Here is an 18,670-nt window from a genome sequence, read left to right as displayed (position 1 = left end):
TAACAGTACATTTACTAAGATTTGAACGTTAGAACTCTCGACTTCGAAATCGGCTGATTTGCAATGAGTTCACCACTAGAGTAACCTGGAGGGCTACGTAATTGCATCTGGTTCAGTGAAAAAGGCAGCAGGAAATCACTTAACTCCTCACTTTCCTTAGTAAACATAGAATTTTCTGGAAAATGTCCTTCACTTCCAGAAATGATTTGTTTCGTGTTAGATAATATATTACTGAAAGTACTGACAAAAATACATTGAAATTGAAATAAAATTTACAAAATAATAGATGCTGGTAACTACATAAATACTTAACAAAGAAACCAAATAAAATTTTGAGTATAAAAATTACCATATACTATGTATGTTAGTAAAAAAAAATCTAGAACTATTTCCACATTATTTGAAAGTCAGTTGCTACCAATTTTTAATATATAAAATAAATTTGAACAATAAAAATCTAATGGAATTGTTTATGCGTTTAGTAATGTTAATAAAATTAGGTATGTTATAGAAACCTCTGATTATTGTAGTTTTAAAAGAATAAGAAAACTACATTGCACACTTAAAAATAAATGAGGTTGACGGAATTGATCTGTTTAAAATACTAATATTTATTATTTGTTTTACACTTTTGAAGTAAATTTAATCAACTGACATTACTAACAAAGAAGATATTTTATTTAAGCAAGGCATTTTATAAAAAGCAGATGAGATAAATTTAAACATTATTCTTTTCAGATGCACAAGAAATTGTTATAAATTTATTAATGCCCAGAAGGTGAACTACTGAGATATATTGGATAAATAAAGTAATGTATACTTTACATTATTTATTTTTTTGTATTAAGTTTTGATTTTTGCTGATGGGGTACCATATTTCAATATTTTTCTACTTATATCAATTTACAAACAATGTTGGTGAACAATAATGAACATAAAAAATAAATTTTTAAAAATGACAAATTTGGCTTATAATTAGAAATGATGTAAACAAATGAATGCTCTACTCAGTTGTTGGTGAACTATATACTTAAAAAGCTAGCTGAAAATGATTATCAATCATATTCCAGTTCTATTAAATTATACACGATTCATATAAATATTCTTCCATTATAAATCCTGACCATATCATATCTCTTTTGGACATAAATACGACTTTTTAATCTATTGTAGAATTTTTTTGGCTGCCACATTGTATTCAAGTTTAATTTTTTAAATAGCATTATGGTCTCGCATAACGCCTAATATCTATGTAAAATTTAACTAAAAAAATCAATGGCTAGAACTGTGCATTGATATCACATATGCCATTGTGGATAGTTTGAACAACACTAATTTTTTAATAAAAATTATAATTTGAATTAGATTTTTTCTTTTTTTTTAGTTAAGAGTGAGTGGTACAATGAATTTGTTACTGTTAAATGTGATATAAACTGTAACTTGTTTATTTTTTTTTTTAGTACTTCTTTAAAATTCTTGCCTGTGATTATTCAGTTTTTTTCACCAGAACATGTTAATTCCCTACTGGAATCTGTTACAAAGGCAAAATTCACTTAAAAAAAAAAATTAAATATTTATTTTTGGAAAAAGTAGTAAAATTAAAAAGAAACAAAATGACATTTTAATGTTCTTCTTCCGATTGACCTGCTTCAAGAAATTTGTTTCTTAAAATTTATTAGATAAGTTCAGTACAACTGGAAAAAACACAGGCTGATCTCTAGATTAAAGAATAATAATCTTAAGTTTTTGGGAAATCCTCAACGGACTTCTAAAAATACTGGTAATTTAATTTTAAGTATGAATTATGTCTATAAGAAATGGTAAAAAAAAAATTCCTTTCTTACAAAATGCATTTATATCATGAACTCGAAGATAATTTTCATAGCAGAATTCAATCTTATGAAGAAAAGGAGAGTATTATGACGGATAACCAATTATTTGATAGTAGTTGTTATTGTGATAATTTTTTTATAAAAATGGGTTTGTTAAACAATAGAAGGTATCAACAATCCACATTTATTTGAAAGTAACACCCAGGATCGTGAAAAGTCAAAGTTTGGGATTTCTTTCTAGGTAATCATGTAATTGGATCTTTATTCATTGATGGCAATCTTAAGGAGTTGTATGTTTGTCACTGATAAGGAGGAAATTGTACCAGTGATAAAAATATTTATGGCTGATCACTTTGGAAGAATTTCTGCAAGCTGAAACAGTTTTCCAGCAAGATTAACCCACTTCAATAGAAAATTGTGAATTTCCAGAAGAGTGGGTAGGTTGAAGAGGATCAGTGAAATGGCTGGCACATTCTACAGATGTTGTGTCACTTGATTTTTTGTTGTGGAGCTATTTAAAGTTTATATTTACAGAATCCCAGTAGCAAATATTGAACATCTGAAGAACAGGATTGCTGATGATGCATATCAATCCCTTACCCTTGATGTGCTTGCAGAGCAGCAGCCCTTGTAGGCAGAGCAGCAGCCCTTGTAGGCAGAGCAGCAGTTCAAGATATAATATACTACTGTCTAAAGGTTAGAGGATTTCATTTTAAGCACTGGTGTTCCTAATAATATTTATAACGAACTAATAATTTTCAATCTCTTTGGGAAAATTGACTTTAAAAGTGATAGTACATGTGCAGTTAAAGTTCATTCTCGGACTTGAATCCATAAAGCTATATACTGAAATATGATTGTAATAATTACATTATAAAAAAAACAACCATGGTGCGTTAGTTTGCTGTATGTGCTCACATTTTTATTTTTAACCAACACGTAAAATCTATACAATAAGCAAAAGAGGCATGAAGCTATTTGCAGGATATTGCTTTTTTTTAACAATTAATTATTGTTTTGATTAAACGACAGGATTGTGTTGAATAAATGTTCCCGAAAAATCGTCAATGCTTCGGAATAATCGTTATTTTTTGTTTCCTTAATAATATTATTTTTTAAATTAATATATTTAAATATGAGCGATAATATTCCTTTAATAAATTTATTGATTTTTGAGAATAAAGAAGGAAAACATTGGGGTTAGAGCTCTGTTAAAAAATCACAATTAGAGAAACAGCTAAAAATGCTCAGGATTTGGAGCTTTTCGTAGTTGTTAGTACGCTACATTCATGAACATTATTTAGTTACAACTGGCAAAAACATTTAACAAAATCATGTGTAATGAAACGTAAACCACGCAACATTTTCGCGGTGAGCCGTAGGGCCGTCTTTTCTTCAAGTACATATTGTTAATGATAATAATTAAGGAATAGGTTAAATCATAAATGTAAAGGGGGCTGATGAGTTTTATTTATATTGTTATTATTTTTACTTCCTTGTACTAAGGAAGTATTGTAATCGCGAAAAATTTCGGCTTTCAGCTTTCAACGGAAATATCCATTTAGACTAGTTCCGGCGTGACGTCTGTACGTACGTATCTCGCATAACTCAAAAACGATTAGCGGTAGAATGTTGAAATTTTGGATTTAGTACTGTTGTAACATGTAGTTGTGCATCTTCCCTTTTGATTGCAATCGACTAGACCAAAAGTCCAAAAAATTTGGATTTTTTACTTTTTCTTAACTGAAGTAATAAGCCCTCATTGAGAGCTTTTCAACGATATATCATAAGTGGTACTTATTTTCATTGGTTCCAGAGTTATAGCCAAATAAAATTTTAATTAATGAAATATTTGGATCTTACAAAAGGCACATAGTTTCGAATCAGACTTCATCTCCTTTTTTTATTTAAATATGTTGATTTATTAATAATTATTAACCTCCGATTGTAAAAAAGTTTTACAACAAATAATTCAATAACAATAAAAAAAATGAAACAAAATCATAAGTTATTAGTGAAATAAAATTTTATGTATTTTTAAAAATGTTTATATGTAATTTAACAGGCGTACAAGGAAGTCATGTGGTGTCCACATGTTTTTTTTCTTTTTGAGTTGAGGGAGTATTCCATTATTTTATCAATCTACAATCTGGGAACTAAGCCTAAGTTTCAATCGCCGTTATAGTAATATGCGCGAAACGTGACATGTCCTACCGATCAATCGCAACGCTTAAGATTCGAAGCGGCGCATGCACATTAGCTGGTCTGTTACGGCTATACGCGAACGCTCGCGTGCGACCTCAACATCAGTTAACTGTGACCTTCACACATCATATATCTTATTTATCGCAATATAGTGTTTCTAAAATGATGGACTGGCTATACTTTTTCGAATCTACTTGTAAAACTAAACAAAAAATATTCTTAGGAAAAATGGCAATTTCTCCTTCGTTCGCCCTCTGTCCACCATTTTGTTATTTTATATAAACAACCTCCACTTTACGTTCAATTCGATAAATAATAATTGTATTGTTAATAATAGTATTGCAAATTAGTATCAAATTAAGTAATTTTTTTCAAAATAAGATTTAAAATTAAATAATAATAAAATAATTGATATTAATTTTTCACTTTTGAATAATTTTACACAGCGACTATTACTTTTGATCATGTTAACAATGTAAAAACGAAGCTTCCTTAACAGTATGAAAACCTCAGGTTCAAGGCCAGTAAATACATTAAAGAACGATTGATGCAATCAATATATGAGGTCTCTTTTCAAAAGATCGAACGCCACGAAAGCGACTATCTACTACGAAAAGCATACCAAAACACGACGCTGTTTTCTTCAATAATCGATTTCAATAAAGTGGTCTTGAACCTACGTAACTTATTCAAATACATTAAAGAATCCACCGAGGTCTCTTTTCACGAGTCGACTGCCACCTTTCAGTTAAATTCTCACCACGCAAGCGTCTCTCTACTGCAAAAAGCATACCAAAACCCGACTCTGTTTTTTTCAATAATCGATTCCAGTATATTACAGCCGTATATGAGGTTTCTTCTCCGCCATTTTCCAGATGCAAGCGTCTTTCTACTGCAAAAACCATACCAAACCACGACTCTGTTCCCTTCCCGAGGTTAAGAAAAAGATTCGGCCGAATTTTAAAAATAGGCCGTATCTCGAAAACGGTGCGTCCTAGCCACACGATTTCGAAAGACTTAACCCAAAGGGTACTTTCCGATTGTTTGAATCGATCGGCAGTAGTTTCATCCGTCTAAGTTCGGTCGTTCTCGAGTTGAGCCTTTTTCACAGCATTTTTTGAAATTGGTGCCGAAATGAATTGAAAACATGCTCGGTCAACAGTTTTAATCACTTTTAAATTAATTTTAAGAAATCGGACATCATTACTTTCAGCGAAAGCGGGATCAACGCATTAAAAGATTGATGTAGAACCCGAGTAACTTATACAAATATATTGAAGAAGATTGATCCAGTATACAAGTAAATTATTCATACATTAAAAAAGATTCTGCCGAATTTAAAAAATAGGGCGTAACTCGAAAACGGTGCATCCTAGCTCAATTCTAACTCGATTTTGAAAGGCTTAACCGAAAAGATACTTTCCCACCTAGCAGCAGAATCAATAATTTATTTACATTGAAGTATGAAGACGAACAAGAAAAAAAGGATGTGATATTATTGGTTCTGTGGTGAATAAAGCTGTAGTATTTTAAATTTAAATGGAATTTTAATATAATTATATTCATATCTGATTGGTGTCAATACTGCGTTGTAGGCTTAGAAGCGTGTGTGTATTGGGAATTACAGTTCTTTATTTTAACTTTTTTTTTGTTGTTAATCTGAAACTCCTATCTATGGTCTTTTGTTTTATAGGTAGTATAATTTCATACGCAACTACAGTTTTATCTTTATCAATAACAGTATGATAAATTTACTGACATAGTAAATTGATTAAATATCAGTGCATGCTAAATTAAGTGCTTTATATTTAATATACTGCATTGTATTGTTTCACTTCTGTCCTATTTACGTATGAATTAAGTATTCATGTTGCAATTGAAAATAAATAAATTAAATTTTACATGGAAATGATGTGACATGACTATGTGAAGTGACAATAGTACCAGTTTAAAAAAAAAGATAAGTTGCATCCAAAATGATAGAAACAAGATGCAACCAAAATGTCAAAGTAGATTCAAAATAGTAATAGGTATGGCATTATACCTATTTTGGACAGGATTCTCTAAATTAAAAATTATAGATAAAAATAGCGTGGGTGGGGGGGGGGGACTTACTTTATATATGCCTGTATGTATAAAATATTATCATTGTTTATAATATTACCTTAACATACATGTGTGTGTATACAATGTATGTTTATTCATATATTATTTTTAACTCCAACTCCAATTGGCAGACAAGCAAATGGTTATGCAGGATGTGTATATAGTAATTTAATGCAATATAAAGCAGGACAATCTGTTTTATTTAAGTCAGCAGAATTATGAGCATTTAGGTAATCATTTATTGAATTTTATAAAGGTATTCAGAAAAATACACATTATTATTTTTATTAGCTTATATCAGTTCCAAATGTAAGTCAACTAATATGCAACTTTATCTGTATTCTATCTTACGAGCTTTGAATATTAGCTGTTATGATGCTATTATAATAAGGATCTCATTGTAACTATAAATTTTGTTGTGATTCAATATCAATGCTGAATCATTTCACAATAATATTTATATATATATATATATATATATATATATATATATATACATGCGCGCACACACGCACACACACACACACACACACACACACACACACACACACACACACACACACACACCTATTATTAAGGCTCTTTATGGAATTGAATTTGCATCTTCATTTAAATATTTATGAATTTTTCTTGATATGAAGGTAGCTTTTGTAATGCTATCTACTCCTCTGAAACAGAAGAAAAACAGATAAACAATAGCTGAAATAAAAATTTAGGTATCATATTGAATATTACCTGAAATACATACAATTCTTAAAAAATGTTATTCTGTGCTAAACAATTCGAAATACATTTCTTATTTTTTATGTAGCATATCTTTATGAGCCTTCAGATAGAACCTAGCAATTCATTTTCTTATTCTTTAATTAATCATATTAGTTTATGAATACAGTATTTGTTGAGTGTAATATTTATTTATTTGTGATTTAGTTTAACAGTTATTATTTCTAGTATGTGCTCTACAGGGTGGCGCACAAAATGATCCAACATTTGTTTTGGCAGTAATTGTTTAGAATAATAATTAATTATTAATGTGTTTTATGTTGGGAGAAGTGACAGCAGTTCATGAATATTAGTTTTTTCACTTTCTGAGTGCACTTTAAGAATTTTGTCATATAAGCAAGTTTTTCCAATATATGTTCTTTGTCAAATCTACTTTACTCTAGTTCATTTAAAATTAAATTATGGATTGCATTGTTTATAATTTTGCAAAAAGCTGTTGTTATACAGGTATGTGTAATATGAGTAGGAGAACTCATTCTTTCGCTTTTCTGAATCAATTTAAATTTAGCTTAAAGAAGTGGACTTTCCGCTTGACAATTGTTGAGGGTATGGTCTGTATTCAGTAGTGATTTAGTCTAAATGAAACAGTTGTCATTTTAAATTTAAATGGAATCTTAATAAAATTATATTCGTAATATATTACAATTATATTCATAAAAGATATTATAATATCTTTTTATTGTTCCAAGATGGTTATCAAGGGTCTTTATGCACTGTGAACAGTGCATAAAGACTTGTTGTTTTTTAATGAAATGAAAAGTGTGGTGCTTACACAAAAGATGGTTGCATGCACATTTCCGGTGGTCGTCCTCATTTAAAACAATATGTCTAGTTTTTAGAAAAAATTTAATAGTGATGGTTCAGTATTTGAGAGTAAGCACCAACGGTCTGCCGATATTTGTTCTCCACAGAATGTTGAAGCTGTTAGATCAGCATTGCTAAGGAGCCTGGAAAAATCAATGAGAAAAGCAGCAGCACAACTTGGAATTTCTAGACGATCCGTGCAACAAATTTTAAAACCTGATTTACATTTTTATCTATATAAAATAACAGTGTTGCCTAAATTAATGGTTGACAACAAACATCAAAGAATGGCATTCGCTGAATGGGCTGTGAATCAAGATGTATTGTTGAACAATGTTTGATTTTCAGATGAGGCACATTTTTACCTAAATGATGAATCCATCACGCATGCATCATGCTTCAAGAATTATGGCACAGGCTGCTATCTCAAGTCATGGGGTAATAGGGCCATTCTTTTTTGAACAAACAGTGAACAAAAACATTATCTAAACATGCTGTGTATTAATTTTGCTTCCCAGCTTCTTGCAAAAGAGTTTCAATTAGAAAATGAGTGATTAGTGCAGGATGAAGTCAGACCATACATAGCTAATGTTGTTTTAGACTTTATGCATGAAACTTTTAACGCAAATGTCATTTCAAACCGATTTCCTAATCGTTTTGTGTGAGGATAGAACTGGCCTTCCAACAGCCCCAATTTGAATCCTCGTGTGATTATTTTCACACGGATTGGGGATTTCTAAAGGAAAAAATTTTCCCTAAACATCCTTGAACAGTGATAGAACTAATCGTTGAAGTGTGCAACAAGATAACTAAGGATATGTGTTCAAGTTATTAACAATAAGTTATTAATAAGGAGTTTGTGTTGAAGAAGTTGCTAGACGTGATGATGGTCATTTTGAACATATTATAAGCAGAACATAATCTCCAGGTATATAATAAACACATTGTTTTTACTTTTCTGTGTTGTGATTAAAATAAATATTTTTTAACAAAACCAAATGTTGGATCATTTCATGTGCTACTCTGTATAAGTGTGGGTATCTTCTTAATATCTATGACAGGTATCTTAATATAGAGATTAGTTATGTCGTAGAAAATAAGAATGTGATTGTGATTGTTGGTGAGTTATGTGTTCATTATACATAGGGTGTTCTTCAGTGTAATCTGACTAAATCCAGCTATTATTTTTGTGTGTGTAATTAATGATGAATAATGATTATTGTATTGTAATTAATGATGCATCTGGTAGCTAGGTATCTTGTTTGTGGATATTGAGTTTCTTGTTGACCTTTTAGATATCTTTATTTCATGTTATAATTATTTGTATAATTAACTGTAATAATTAACATAATGTTTTATTTTTTTATGATATTTCATGAAATAGATATCATAAAAAATTGATTTTTGAATAAAATAAAATGCTTAAAAGCATTTTTAATTGCTTTAAGTTAGAAGAATGAAATGGCTTTGATTTTCAAAAGCCGTTTCAATATGGTGAAAGCAGGATAAATTCTAGGGTTTTTTTTTAGTGAAAGAAGGTAAGTGATAGGATAGATCAGGATCTATCACTAGGATAGATTAATAATTTTTACTGATGATAATTTTCCCAGAAAATTTAAATATAAATAAATAAAACTTTTAGAAATTAAATAGTTATTTTATTTTTTGCCTTTCTTACCAGAAAGAGGAAAATTCTTCCAAAAAACTTATTGATATTGTTCTCAGAAAAGATGATTAGTACCTCTTCATTGAGTCATAATACAGAAGATTTTGACTTAATCATACTAATAGTTTTTACCTATGCTGCTGTGTTCTATATCAATGGAGAACATTTGAATATTTTTGATTTAATGAAGTTATTCAGTATAATGTCAATTCAAAATGATGGACGGAGTATCAGTTAAAAATCTTCTCTCTATTCCTTTGTTACTTATAATAATTTTTTGAATTATTGGTTAATCACAAGGGTAAATCAAATATAAGGATTTTTGTTTCTGAGTGTTTACGGTTGGTAGGACTGGGCCTGCGCTTCTAGTATGCTTGGGTGGGGTCATTAGGAGTGGGGAGAGCTGGCCATTCTACACTCCCAACTAATTTGTCAGTAACGCTCATGATGTCGGAGCAACAGGTGCACTCCTCCACTGTGCAACCATAATTATAAAATTTCTTGCTTGTGAAGGAGTTCAAGCAACAGAAATTTTCCAGAGATTGACTGCACAGTTTGGGGACCAAACTTCTTGATGACCAAACTTGACCTTCTTAGACAGAATCATCAACGGTAACGAAACATGGATCCATCATCACGAGCCACAGAGTATGGAATGGAAACATCCAAATTCACCATGCAAAAAAAAGTTCAAGACCCAACCATCCGCAGGAAAACTGATGCTTACGGTTTTTTGGGACTCATAAGGCCCCGTACTGGAACATTATGAGGGCACGACAATAAACAGTGCATGTTAGAGTGAGATGCTTACTGCCAAGCTGAAGCCTGCAATTCGAAGCAAACGCTGAGGACTGCTATCGAAAGGTGTTGTGTTGTTGCACGACAATGCCCATCCACATACTGCTGCCCACACTGCTGAAACGCTCCAGAAACTGAAGTACTGGCTCATCCTCCGAATAGTTCTGATCTTGCCCCTTCTGACTACCACTTATTTGGTCCATTCAAAGAGGCATTAAGATGAAACAATGAAAGAAGCGGTGCATTCCTGGCTCGCAGCTCAACCGAAAACCTTCTTTTATGAGGGCATCAGGAAGCTTGTGCAACAACGGACCAAGTGCGTTGAAATGCAAGGGGACTATGATGAAAAATTATGTTCATGTAAGTTTCCTATTTGTATTGCAATAAAATTTATAACTACAATGCAGATAATAATTGACTTATTCTCTACATACATGTTTTTTATTTTATATGATTATTTTATATTTGTGTGCTCAGTATATATTTTGAACTCTATATTTATATAGCTTGAACTCTGTTGATTAGTGTTATAGTGTTAATTAGTGTTAATAATAATTTAAGTCTTAACACAAACATCACACATCATGAATCATACTGCTGTATTGAAGTGTACATGAGCAAGATTCATCATGTCTGTACAATTCAAAACAACCTACTGTGGATTTGTTAACTTACTGCTTTTAATAGTATAATCTCTTTAGAAAGTATGATAAGTGTATTAAGTGCATGAGCAGTAAAGCCTCGAAATGCCAGTGTGTAAATAATTTGGACAGTTTTTGTATTATGTTTGGTAAGTTAACTATAAAATCATATAGTGAAAAGTCCTTTATTTCAATTTTTTGACTTTTGTTTTAATAAATTTTTATTATATGATTTATATTAATTTTAAACCTTATAAGTTTTATTATTTTAGAGTTATTTTACCTTTTTATTAAAGAAAATTCCGGGCGATGATAACGCACAGGCATTTTTCGCCCCCAAACAAAAAAAAAAATAAATAAAAAAATAAAATCATATAAGAAAAACATTACACCTTTAATTATAAACGTTTATAAATTGTACTTAAGACTGTAAAATAAGTGATCAAGATAAGAAATGTGCATCCTCTCAAGCGGTGCAATCAATTTGAGATGCTAAAAGGCCTTGCCATTTGATGTGGACTAAAAAATCACTTTAACTGATTGTTATTTCTGTCTAACTAATGTGTCTGAAATTTCTAAGAAGTCTAAACACACTGTACTTTATCCTTCATTGCCATCTGCACTCAGAGCTGTACCTCACATGGTTCCCAAGATTCCTGAAAACTTGCTTTGTGAATACATTATGGAAGAAGACAATCACAATTAAAATTTTGAATTACTTTCCAATGAGTCACATCTTATATCACAAGGTGAGCTAAATGATTTGGGAAGTGATTTAAACTTATAAAAAAATTAAACTGAACTTTCAGGTGCGAGATTGAAAGGTTGTAATTTACTTAAAAAAATTAAAATCCTGGGCTACCAGAACTGACAGAAAGCTTTTTCTCAATGCTTTGCTGAAGAAATTTCTTAATTTACTGTACAAATATTTACAATTAGGGCAAGCTCATAAACCTAAGCCTTTTTGTTGTTCCTTCTAGTGTAGCTTAAAAGCAGTCTGCTTCACAATAAAAATCCTTCTGTACCGATTTGTTATGAAATTAATATGATGTTATGAAAATTGTTATTGAAAAAGTAAATTTAAAAAGCTCAGTTGGAACATGTATAGAGATTTAAGAGTAATAGATCGTTTGTTAGGTATGCAGTTAGGGTATACAAAATACAGTTGTTTTATTTTTGAATGGTACAGTCAAGCTAGGGATCAACATTATGTAGTAAAACAGTGGAAGAAACATAACTTAACTTCTGGTGAAAAAACATTATTCAAGAGCCTCTAGTTAAACCAGAAAAAATATTTTTACTGCCCCTTCACATCAAACTGGGATTAATAGAAATTTTTGTAAAACTTATGAAGAAGAACATCACCAACTCTTGTACATAAGGCAGAAATTTTGAAAGTAAGCAAAACGAAAATTAAAGAAATATCTTTGTTGGATCACAAATAAGGAGCTAGACATGAAATATTTAATTCTATGTTGACTGATGTAGAACTCACCGTTTGGATAGTGTTAAAGACACTTATAAAACTTTTCTGGGTATCTATAAATCACAAACCAGGATATTGTAGATAAAACTTATAAATTCATACACAGCTATGGATTGCAATATATCACTAAAAGTTCTTCCTGAATTACACATCTGGATTTCTTCCTGCCAAATCTTGGAGCAGTAAGTGATGAACATTTCTACCAAGATGTTTCAGTGTTGCAAAACTGTTACAAAGGCATATGAAGTGTTAATATGTTATCCGATTACTGTTGGACTTTAATTTGAGATTTATCTGAGGCTAACTGTAAAAAAAAATCCCCTAAGAAGTTTTAATCCAAGTATATGACATTCCATAATTAACTTTTACAGATCTTTAATATGCAATTCTTATTAAACCGAAGGCACTAGGAATATTCTATTTACAGATCTGTAATCTAGACAAAAACAATAATGCAGACAAAGGTATAACACAGAGAAATATTAAAAATGTTTATTTTGATATATTAATGTTATTTTCATAAGCTGTATACAAACACGTTTGTCACATTTATAATAGTTTTGGCATAAGGAATATGCCAAAACTATTGAATGTAAAAAACTAATTTTTCATAAAATTGCTTCATTGCTATGATAATTTTGAATGATTACTATGTTAAAATAAAAAGACATTTTATCTTTGGTAAGGTCTTACCTGAGGCAAATTCTATCAGTGTTTACATGTTTTCAAATCCACACAAGTATCTCAACTGATATACAAGTTTACTAACAATTAATTACAAGATATTAAATTTTTTTTTTACTAATTTTTATCAAAAATTTTAAGACTCATACATTACCTACTGGGAGGGTGTTATTAACAGTAAAGCATGGGCTGGTATCCATTTGATTTGAATCATCATTATTGTTAGTACCATTGTGATCATTATTTGTATTGTTATTAATACAATTACTATTATTTTCATTAAAGTTTTCCTGGAAAAAATGAAGATAAATTCATTTCAGCTTTAAATAAAGGATACAATACAATTTTGACTAAATATAACCAAAAACTTAACGCAAAATAAACAAATGTATAAATTGTTTAATGTACTTTTCACTACACTTATATAAAATTATATTCTTATCTGATTATACCACAAAACATAGTCTGATAGTCTTTCTTGTTTCATCTCATCTGACCATTTATGTAGGTCTATTAACTGAACCCCAATGATCAATTGCAACAATGAACACTAGTAAACACATTTAATCTTATAAATTTTCTAGTGTAAAATAATAAAATCAAGAAACGAATAAAGTTGCTTTAAAAGGCACTTATCATATACATAAATAAAAATTAATACAAAGACTTGCAATAAAAATTGCACAAAAAATTGAGCAAATGGAAATTGTTAAAGAAAAAACACTAATTTCTTTATAATGCATTTCTTTCCTTATAAAACTAGGTTAAATACATTAAATTAAGAGATTAGTAAGTAGTATTATTTACTACTATTTATTTTATTTTATGTAGTATTATTTACTCAAGTAATCTAATCTAAATGTTGATATTTATTCTTAAAATATTTATTATTCATTTTATAATAATGATGATACATACTAAAGAAGTGACTTTTTTTAGAGTTCAGAATTAAATGTAAAGTGTAGAAATAATGACAAAGTAAAATGTAACATTATTATTCTTAAAGTGTCTGCAAGTAAAACTAAATTTAAATTAAAAATAAAATTAATAACAATTAAAAACATAACAAAGATTGAAACATTAAAAAAAATAAAGACATACCTGAATGCTATTAGCAATCACCTCAGCTCCAGTCTCTTTATTGTCAGGCACTACATATAAAAAAAGGCATTGTAAACAACCATTTGTATAATAGAAAAATAGAAATGTAATCAATAAAATTAAGTATCAGTGGTGGTTTCATTGAGGCGAAAAATGAAAAATTCTGTCATAAGAGTCGAGGCATGGTAGTGATGTTCCACAGAGAATTAAACAAGAATTTTTCACTAATTTTTCAATTTCATACAACTACAACTCATGAAGTTTAAAATATTTCCTACTGGAGTAGAGGGTTACAAGACTGAAGTAATTTAGAGAAAAGAATACCATTTATAATACTTAGTACCTGTATCCTAGATATCCTCTTGGGTATCTGTTTAACCACTTAAACAGACCTTTGTTCCATTTTACAGCTGTCCAATTATTACCCAAAGTTTTTTGTCACTAGTATCAATAACCCAGATAAAGAAGTTTGCTATAATGGTTTCTTGTAATACTAGTAGTTTTTAATCATTCTATCTTTATGTATTTGTGCAAGCATACACACACTAACTCACTGGTTCAAATACACTTGGCAGTAAGCAACACAGGCTTTGAATTTTTTATTGCAATTTTTAATGGTTCAATTTTTAATTTTAGAATACAGAAAAACAAAACTGAACTGAAATATAAATTATATGTATATCCTTTATAGTATACTGGTGTAAAGGAGCTTTTACTAAATGCCCATTTTTTAATAAAATGTTGTATATAACAGTTATTCTTTTTATATACATTTGTACACAAATACCATTCAGGCTTTTACATACTATACTTGTTACCATTAATATAGGTAGGTTGCGTGCGCAGCACATAGTTCCTGCTGTAGGATCTCAGTTCATTTTTGCTCTCTCTCTCACACACAAGTTGTTTAATACAGTAAGCAATGTTTTGCTCACTGTGTAATTTCTGTACAGTTTATAGCATATACGTGCACAACACTGTTTTTTCGGTAACTTGAACTTGGCAACGCAGAGTAGGAGAGTTGGGTAATAGGGGGGGTAACAAGGCAAGTAGATGCTACCAACAGGCAGTGGGAAAAACCACCATTATAAATGGTAATGAGTATAGCAGGTTTACACACTTAAAAATAACCAAAAGAGATAGTTTTGTATTACTTCCCCAAAAGACTACAGTAAATCAGAATAAATATAAAACCACAAACTATTACACATTTTTTATTTGTTGGTTTCAATGTAGGTAGTTTTTAGATTGCTCAGGGCAGCACCTCTGTTTGTTTGGATATCAAATGAAAGCAAAAATCCATTCATCCCTGATTTCTTAATATTCATACCTGTACTTGAACGATAAATTTTGTTTTTAATTAACAAAAACACTATACTCATAGCAATATTTTGTTCTTGAAGAACATTATTATTTGATCTAGTTGACAATTTTTAATGTTTTACTACATTGAAGAACTCTGTTCTAACTGCTGTAACAGTTGCAGTAAAAATGGACTTTTAAAAATTTACTAATTAGGGGCGCAATCAAACATTAGGAAAATGATTGTTTTGATACAAAATTTAGGAAATGAAGAATCTTTAGTGCCAGGTAGGAGTGGCTTTTCTATTAAGGGTTAAAAGATCAAAAAATTGGTTTTCAATGAACAATTTAAAAACTATAAATCCTACATAATTCACATATCTTCTGAAAACTAGATAAAATTCCCAACTACAGCTTTTATGAAGTGACTTTCAACAACCAAAATTGACTGACTTAGCCATTTGAAGTATGGACCCCTTTTTAATATTTTGTAAAATCTTATTTTCATGCACATTTTTATAAATAGCTGTTTAACTAAACTGCAGATTAACAAAGTTGCAGATAAAAGTTGTACAGCTTTTAATTTTTGACAATTTTCTTTTTTCTTCCTTTAAAAAAAATCTGACAAAGGGTATGATAACATTCTCAGCTTTACCATTGATAGATTTTTTTTTAAATTTCAAATGCACTTCTGGGTTTTTAAATATTAATGACTTAATTATACAATATTTAGAGTATAATTGTGAAAAAGATCAAAATGTTCAGGTAAAATATTTGGGTTGATTTAAGCCCTTGATTAAATAAGATTTTTATCATTATTTTTTTTTATGTAGTATTAAAAAAATACAAGTGAGAAAAAACCAAAATTCTAGTAAACATTTTGAGTCACAATTGACCACATAACTTTTTTATCATCAAAATTATGCTTTAGAGCAGTGGTTCTCAAACTGTGGTATGCAGAGCTTCTCGTAATGGTACATAAAGACACAATAATAAAAAAAAAAAAAAAAAAACAAATAAAATTACTATAATACAAAATTATTTGTAAAATAGATGTTTATTACTTTTAGTATTTACTTATTATTAATAATACAGCAGGTCAGTAGTTCTCAAGTTTTTTTTAATATATTATAATAAAAAATACTTTATCATGCATTTCCTTTTTCCTTAACTTGAGGAAATTATTTGTGTATAGCTACAATATAAATATTAGTTATTCAGCTAGCAACAACAAGCACACACAGTGCTGACAAGTTCCTACATGCCATAGTGGGATTTGTCTGTTCCATGCATGTACCACTTCGCACATGTATGAACAAGTTTCTTAATGGTCACTACAAAAGGACGGCTGTTGTTTCCAAAAGCAGTTAAACAAATCAGTCATGGTTATCCTACAGACGGATGGATGTAGTTGTATTTGGTGTTTTACATACTTTGTGATAGTCTGTTTGTTTATATTTTTATTCTGTTACTTTTCTGTATAATAGAACTAAAGAGTTAGAGTTGGCATAGAAAAGCATGTTTTAGTTGCCTAGAAAGGCATGTTTTTTGTATTTATATTCTTACTTACATACTTTGTTTGAATTAATTTGGTTTAGATGACATAAAATATAAATCAACATGAATAAGTAACTTAACAGAGCAATGACTGACAAATCACCATCAGTTTAAAACTCTGTACCGTCAAGCTCTGCTTCAGAATCACAATTTGGAGCAGTTAAGATGTTTGTACATATCTTTTAATATTTTTTTGTATAAAAATCACTACTGTAAGGCATAAATATACATCATAATAAAAGATTACGTTGCAAAAATGGTTGAATGGAAAAATAGAATTAAGAAAATGAATAATTTTTGGTATGTCAAGCATGATCGAATTGAGTTGTTCTTAAGTGAAAGAGTGAAGAGTTTTTCAGTACTAATTATTCAAACTTAAGCTTTAGAAGTAGTGAGAAAGATGGGAAAATATGAATTCAATGTATCAAACAGTTCCTTGAAAATTTAAAAATATGACACATTATAAGAAATCAAGTTTAAGATGAAGCTAATTATGTTTAGATAATGAAAATAATAATAGTAGACTATTGTTACGTAACATTATTGTTGGTGGGTGAAGGTATGATACAAATTACATAAACAATGGAGATAAAACATTGTTATTTTTTATGTTAACAGCTCTGAAAATATTTCAGTGATGTATTATTACAAATGTACTAAGTAATTTAAAAAGTCTATTTGAAGTATTTACCAAAAATTTATGTCACTTTGTATATTAATACAATTTTTTAAAATATATTAACATTTTCTTTAATAATCTGAATTATATGAATCAGTTTCTTATACACATATATACGTATGCAAAAATACATGAGAAAATGAAATAAAATGCAATGTACAGAATGTCCCAGGAAGAGAAAGTTTCAGGACATGTTCTACTGGTGAACATAATGAAAAAATGCACATAAACATAGGTCTGGAATCGCTTTGTTTTTGAGTTACTGCTAGTGAAAGATTTCACTTGGCTTTCAGTTCCTATCATAAAAAGAAAACCTACTGTAATTTCTGGGGCCAAATTAAATTGTAAAGTTGGTGGTTTATAATGTAATTAATTTGTAAGTTGGTGGTTTTATAATGTTGGATGGGAAGTAGGATAAAGCAGATCCCAGAACTGTAAATCCAGTAGTTTTTATAGAATCCCCGACATAAAACATAAAATTTGGCGTCGAAAAATTAGTTTTTTTTAGGTTTGTAGTATAATAGCTTGTTAAATGACTAATAAATGTGGAAGATTTAATAATAAAACTTGTAGAGAATTTAATTCTGATAAAAGTAATATAAATGCAGTCAATAAAATGTAAATAAAAACTTTTAAAAATCTGTTTTTTATTGAAGCAAAACCTATGAAACGTAGACAGAAAATCGTATTATTCTTCCTGTACTTAATAAACATTCTTTTTAAAAACAAAAATGCTAATTACAGAAAATAATTTTAAAAGAAATACAAAATTTATAAAAAAATATTTTAGCTATGTATATTCAGTAATTTACACAGGTAAAATGAAAAATTATGTAAAAAACTAAATTGACAGTATGTTTCTTCAGAAACATTTAGTGTAGGTTGGCAATACTAATAACTAGTCAACAATGAAAATTGTGTACTTTGTTTGAATCTGTTGTTATATTAGTCTATGATCATATCATAGTATAAAAATGTAGTTTCAATTTTCTAACCAGGAATACGTCATATAATTTTTGTTTATGG

At 29.5% G+C, this 18,670-nt stretch overlaps 1 protein-coding gene across 1 annotated transcript in view; it reads right to left on the bottom strand.

Annotated features, from left to right (window-relative positions):
- Nucleotides 1-6,669: 6,669 nt before the first annotated feature.
- The window catches only part of LOC142324406 (uncharacterized), a 47,512-nt gene continuing 35,511 nt past the window's right edge, over nucleotides 6,670-18,670 (bottom strand). The window contains exons 8-10 of the mRNA XM_075365238.1: nucleotides 14,107-14,156; nucleotides 13,160-13,295; nucleotides 6,670-6,811 (exon numbers count right to left, since the gene is read on the bottom strand). Coding sequence (XP_075221353.1) covers nucleotides 6,804-6,811; nucleotides 13,160-13,295; nucleotides 14,107-14,156 — 194 coding nt within the window. The 3' untranslated portion in view covers nucleotides 6,670-6,803. The remainder of the gene's footprint in view (nucleotides 6,812-13,159; nucleotides 13,296-14,106; nucleotides 14,157-18,670) is intronic.

Source organism: Lycorma delicatula, chromosome 5 (assembly GCF_047948215.1).
Source record: "Lycorma delicatula isolate Av1 chromosome 5, ASM4794821v1, whole genome shotgun sequence".
NCBI classification, from domain to species: domain Eukaryota; kingdom Metazoa; phylum Arthropoda; class Insecta; order Hemiptera; family Fulgoridae; genus Lycorma; species Lycorma delicatula.
The sequence above is the reverse complement of the archived record's forward strand: the minus strand, read 5'-3'. Positions and strand labels throughout refer to the sequence as shown.